The following is a 6,387-nucleotide window of genomic DNA, read 5'->3' on the forward strand; positions in this document are numbered from 1 at the left end:
GTTTATAGTAAAGATATAAACATTATGACCAAACCTTTTATTTATTTTTTGAGATGTGTCGAGTGTAAATGAACTTCGAGGTCCAAGGCTAGTGAGTCAGCACTCTGCACTCACACCGCCCAACCATACCGCTGCATAACTATAGCCCTGGCATGGAGGTGAGGAAGGGTTAGAATTCAGGAGACCTTCACACCACCTCGAGCCTCCAGAGTCCGGCCAGGAAAAGGCATGTTAGTAGGTGGAAGGTGGCATCTTCTGCTGACTTGATTCCTGTTGCTGACAGAAAGTATGGACGGAGCGACTGAGGACACTTAAATTAATCTGTCGTATTTCAGGGTTAATGAAATTGGCCCAGTTAGCTGGTTGTTTCAGCACAACGTGGTATCATCCAGGTACCCAGGTCTGCTATGGGCACCTATGGAATTGTCTGGAACATACAACTGAGAGGTGGCACGTCTCTCAGGCTTAGAGCAGCTGTTTGTACGGAACCTGCATTTGAAATTCATTGTAAGAGCTTCAGTCACTGGCTCAGTAGGGAGTCACCTTCTCTTTGGTTTCTAGAATCTTTCTCATTACTGGCTCGTTACACTCAGCAGTGTGGTGGTGGTGGTGGTGAATGGGGCCAGTCATCTGAGTTTGTTCTTTTCTGTCCCTCTAGGTATTGCTGTATCACACAGGTGCCGCCTCCTGTGTTTGTCCTCTGGCCCCCCTAGATTAATCACTCGGCTCTGCAGAGCATGTCAGGTGCCATAGGGGGTGATGTTTGCCTTAGTGCATTATTGGATGCTCTCATTTCAAATCCTAGGGCTGACAGACTGTTGGGCCCCTGAGCAAGACCCTTAATTCCCAGCTACAGGGGCCCTGCATGCTGGCCGACCGTGCGCTGTGACTCGAAGCTTACTGTCGCCTCTATGTGTCTGTGTCTCAGGGAGAGCAAGATAGGACAGGTGAAAAGACAGTGATTAAAGTATAATTCTTCTGTTAAGATGATTTTGAGAGAGGTAGCTGTAATCTCTACATGTACCTCTCCACTGTGTTGCCTCAGAGGGAGGTTTGATTCTAAGGCGTTTAACATTGTGGGCAAAAAGGGTCTGACTAATTGCATCCAACTCAGTGGTGCCTGGATCAAATGCTGGAGATCTTCCTTTTTTATGTCTCACGTGTGTGTGTGTGTGTGTGTGTGTGATGTGGCCTTGCTGTTTCCCTGCTCCCAGGTGACAAGGTGGTGACATTCCCTGTTGTTGAAATAGACCAGAGTGAAATCGTGGACACCAACGGTGCCGGAGATGCCTTTGTGGGAGGTAGGTGCCCTTGGAGCTCAAAGCCCGTACTAACAAAGGACTCCATCTACAGTGAAGTCTGTCCCAACATTGTGGTGTAACACTGCCTAGTGTGTTAGTGCTGTGTCTCTGCTGTCTCTTCCAACATGGTTCAGAAATCTGCCCCCACCCCAGTGCTGAAGCTTCATGCTCAGTTTGGTGTCTCTAGCTGCACTAAACATTCAGTCTTGCGCCAGTGTGGATCAGTCATCAGGCTGATGGGTCGAGGCAGCCAGGTTCCCATTCAAAACTGCTCACTTTCTGCGATGTTTGCTCTCCCCTGCTGGTACCTGTTACTCGTACTGGTCCGACTGCTTTAAGGATGACACCCCAAGGGGCTCTCTGCGGGACTCTCTAAGGCCCTGTTCACACCTGGCATTAACATGCGTCTCGACTCAGCTTATTTTAAGCACGTAAATCCGTATGCAGAATCTGCAAAGTAGGAGAAGAAATCAAAAGCTATGTGCCCATTTCAGGGTAACCAAACCACCTAAAACGTTTGCATGGAAGGCCATAATACTCAAAATGAAATATATTTTTTTATATAATTCCATAAAAGGTATTATATTTTTGATTACTTAAAAAAATAAAACTATATTTCATTTGTCTTTCAGTACTAAGATATGCCTCGGCCAGGCTAATACTTTTCTATCTAAGGGTAAAGGGTTTGGTCTGTAACGCATTATGTTGATTTCCATATGATAATATTTTGGCTTTTAGTCATAACCAATGAAAAAAAATTGTGAAAATTTCAACAAAGAGGTTCATTGTTTTGTCTGATATGCTGAAGTATATGTCTAAGAATGAAGTAAAAGGAGCAAAGTATTCAGGACCGGAGTTTCTGACTGGGTTCAAGCCCCCGGACAACCCAACATAAAACTATATAAACAATTACAAAGCATATCCACTACAAAGGATATTGAATGCACATTCTTACATATACTCTTTCATTTTACGGTCACTTAATTTTTACCGGCATGTGTCACCAATATTAATAAAATGTGGAGCAGCCTTGACATGAATAAGGAAGCGTCATCAAAGTTCACATGAAATATGATGTGTGCAAATTCCAAAATATCTTTAATAAATCACTTCTTACGCAATTTATTTTTTCCGAATTTGCACAGAATTTTGCACACTTTTGACAGTTTCCATGCCAATGGGTCTCGACACGATATTAAACCAACTTCCTAGCAGATTCAAACTTATTATTTTTTTTAATGTTGTAGAAAAGATGGGTTGTTATTCACAATGCAGTTTACACAGGTGTGATATAAATCACGTGTCACATACCGCTCGTGCTTTTAATGGTTACGTATGTAGGCAACATGCCCACGCAAGGATGTCAGCTGAGTCCTTCTATGCGGCAAGGAACACATTCCCGTTTACAGTGCTATAAAAATGTGGCCAAATCCATCCCAAATCACCTCCACGTGTGGTCTGAGTGATCGGATCTCAATGCGTCCTCAATAGGTCTTGGGTGTGTTCACACCTGTATTTATCGCTGTCCTCTTGTCATCAGATCTGCTAGAACACATGTTAATACCAGGTGTGAACAGGGCCTAAGGGGCTGTAGTAGCAAATATGTTTCCTGATCTCCCTAACAGAGCTGTCATCTATCCACCCAAATGCTATATTGGTTTGCCTCTAGCCAGCCAAATACACTTCATGCTACCAGAAAAATAATTCTTTTTGCTTGCAAAGGTCAGTTCTGTTGCCCCACAGTGGGGTATTTAGAGTAGGGTAGGGGGTGGGGTATCTGCTGCAAGACAGGGAAATATATGCACCAAAAGCAATAGTTGTTCTATGCTATAGTCCACAAACACACACACCTTCAGTGATGCTTTCTGCCTGAGTGGCTGTGTATACTCTATCCTCTAGGCTTCCTGTCACAGATCGTCCAAGAGCGCCCCCTGGAGGACTGCATTCGAGCAGGGCACTATGCAGCCAACGTAGTAATCCGCCGGGCTGGGTGCACCGTCCCGGAGAAGCCAGACTTCCACTGACACACAGGAGCCTCTCTACCGAAGATGCCCTTCTCAGTGACTGCCGGCCATGCTGCTCTGCCCCCATTTTTTAAAAACCATTCCCCTGCCCCCACAGCCAGGACCTCGGCCTCCAAGACAGCATCCCAGCATATTTCCTGTTTACCAAGATCACATGACTACTTAAGATTTTAAGTGATTTTTTTGGCTGATTTACTCAAAGGAGTGTGCCTGTGCCTATCTACCTGAGTGTCTGTACCTGTGTGAGTGCCTGTCTGTTGGTGTGTACTGCTCCTTGTGTCAGTATACCAAACAATTCTTGAAAGCACAGTTCAGACCTATGGTGGACATGACAAGTTGCCTGCTGGACCTTTACATAAAGAAAACTGAGAAAGTGGAAATAAACTGATTGAAATGGACTATGAGACACGCTGGGTCATTTACTTTGCTTTTTGAGCCTCTCTTCCTTCCACAGAGGTATTGTGAGAGCAGTCTAGCTGCTCAGCCAGCATGGGTGGCTGGTTGTTCTATCCAGCTCTCCACCAGGCTCAGGGAGGTCCTGCCTCTATTCTCTCCGCCGGCAGGTGGGTCATTCTGCATTCAGCAAGGGGATTAGCAGCTGATCTGCTCCTTATGGTGATCATTATGCAGGCTTGATGATGCCTATGGCCCTCCCTGACTCGCCCCCATTGGGCCCACTGGTCACAGCAATCTTCTCAAGTGGCACACTGGCTTAGAAGCTTCGGAGAGTTCAGGGGATGAAATGGAGGTTCCTCTATGGTTATGCATTGTCACAATGTATAGATAGCAATAGTATGAATAAAAAAAACGCCTGTGAAACAACTTGAAAATAACTTCACTTTGAAGGCAGCATCTTTTTTTTTGTCTGAATCAGCCCTTTAAAACAGCTAGTAGAGATGCTGTTTTATTTTTCTGAAAGCATCTCACGTATAACGTCATTGGTTCCTTGGTCAGCTCTCCTTGCTGCAGTGACACACCCTGGTGTTACTTGGGCCTGGTTTCTCCTCAAGGCCTGAACAGCTTGCTTTCAAGTAGATGTGATGCTTGATGCCTGCCATGTCAGGCCCACAGTCATGTAGGGCTCAGTGCCTTTTGTTTTTGCATGAGTGCGATGCACACAGATATTAAGCCTCCAGATTTTCTTTGTTCCTTGGTAGGAAGTGTAATTAAACATTCTAAGGCAGTTGTCTGCTTCAGGCTCCAAGTGAGAGATGGCTGAGGCCAGAGCACTGTGACTGTAATTGTGTAATGATACTGTTAACAGTCCTTTGGCCTTAAGTGTTTCTGAAAACTATTATTCTTTTATACACAATGAAAGTGTAACTATTCAGACACCTGATTCCAAAGCCAAGCACCCAGAGACCTCCCTCGCCACAGAATTGACTCTTCACTTTCACTAACAAGTGCTGAATGGATGTTCACTACTTTCATTCTCCAGGGCCATTTTGAACCAATTCAATGTCTCAGGCTGACTGTGCTGCTGTGGTATGTGGAGGAGTGTTGGTGTCTGTGTTTTAAAAATGTCGGGACTGTGACTCTCACTGTGCATTCCCCCCCCCCCCCCCACCACACACACACACACACACACACAAATACTGAGCTTTCTCCTACACAATTTCCAAAACTGTGGCATTGGTGAAATTAATATGAAAACACCAGAAACAGCTTAGCTTGGCAGATGCATTATTTGAATTGAAACTGCCGGTAAGTGAAGAATCCTTAGTATAATTGTGGCCACGTTCCTCATTTTGTAATGGGTTTTTAGTCATACGTTTTGATGACAGTTTGCTCCGACATGACTTGGATGTTGTGTGCAAGCGTCTATCAAGGCATGTTACGGCACAGCCAGTATCCTGAGTGGAATTATTTTAAAGTCCCTTTGAGCGTCTCTCGCTCTCATTTAATAGTATCACATCTAATTGCGTGTTAAATTTCTCGATTTTAAAAGTCATCTGGCAATGGGCTCGCCATAATCATAATTACCTCTTATAATAAATACTGGTAACTGACAAAGCTATGATAGTATACGATGTGCGTAAGGGGGCTTGTGGAGATCAAATTCTGTCCTCGACTATTACACAGAAATCCATGAGGGGATTTAATCACTATGAGAAGAGGCTGTATTCCAAGGAAGTGGCTATTAATTCAACCCACCGGCTTATTTTCCATTAAACTGTTTATGTTGGATCGCTGCTGTAGGAATTGATTTGAACTTAACGCAGGTTACATCGTGGAAGATCACCGCGTATGATTTATGGGTAAATAAGTCAGTCGTAAGGACACTTCAAACAGCCCATTTCAAAGAAATGATTGTATATCCGAATACAATATAAAACTGCACCACGAAAGGTGGATGTTAACGAAATAATTGAACAGTACAACGTGCTGCTTTTTATCAAAAGCTAAACGTCTCGCTGCATGTGGAAACAAATGCGTAACTACACGGAAAACAACTTTGTTATTCACGGTAAACACAGATACTCAAATTAAAATGTTCGGCACACGTGCCATCGGCATTTGCTAAAACCTGCTGTCACTTAATTCAGTTGAATTGGGTTTATGTACAACTATTATGCTATTTACCGATTAAATGAATGGCAGTCAAACTTGCTCCTCGTCTTGTAAATTTCTTTCGGGTTTTAAAAATGTCAACGGTGAAAAGTCATTTATTAAATTATGTAAGAAATTGCTGCTTATTGATAACAACGTTCAGTATTCCCCCACAGCCTGGTGATCTTTCTCAGTTTGGCAACTGCTGCTTCCCTGTGAGGTGCTGTAGAGCTCACATGCCAGGTCCGCGGTTTGACCCCCCAATTGGGCTATTTTGAAAGTAGAGTTGCAGGTAAATATTAGGAGTTTGCGGGTTTGGGGCAGCTTTCATAATGTTCCGCAGTAGGGTACTGTAAGGCGAAACACAAAGTAATTATTATTAATGCAAGTGGCTCCTAATCCAGAATCGCTAACCACTTTAAGTCAGAGAAACGCAAAGGAAAGCAGGGTCGCCAAATCTCACGCATCCTGCGTGACACTCACTCAAGCATTGCAGTTACGGCAATTATATA

General features: G+C 44.0%; 1 protein-coding gene across 2 annotated transcripts in view; it reads left to right on the top strand.

Annotated features, from left to right (window-relative positions):
- LOC125738121 (adenosine kinase-like) overlaps window positions 1–3,723 on the top strand; it is a 35,142-nt gene extending 31,419 nt beyond the window's left edge. For both annotated transcript variants that reach the window (XM_049006768.1, XM_049006769.1), the window contains exons 10-11: window positions 1,215–1,301; window positions 3,201–3,723. In XM_049006768.1, the coding sequence (XP_048862725.1) occupies window positions 1,215–1,301; window positions 3,201–3,325 (212 nt within the window). In that variant the 3' untranslated portion in view covers window positions 3,326–3,723. The remainder of the gene's footprint in view (window positions 1–1,214; window positions 1,302–3,200) is intronic.
- The last annotated feature ends 2,664 nt before the right edge of the window (window positions 3,724–6,387 follow it).

The sequence above is a fragment of the Brienomyrus brachyistius genome, chromosome 3 (genome assembly GCF_023856365.1).
Source record: "Brienomyrus brachyistius isolate T26 chromosome 3, BBRACH_0.4, whole genome shotgun sequence".
Taxonomy (NCBI): domain Eukaryota; kingdom Metazoa; phylum Chordata; class Actinopteri; order Osteoglossiformes; family Mormyridae; genus Brienomyrus; species Brienomyrus brachyistius.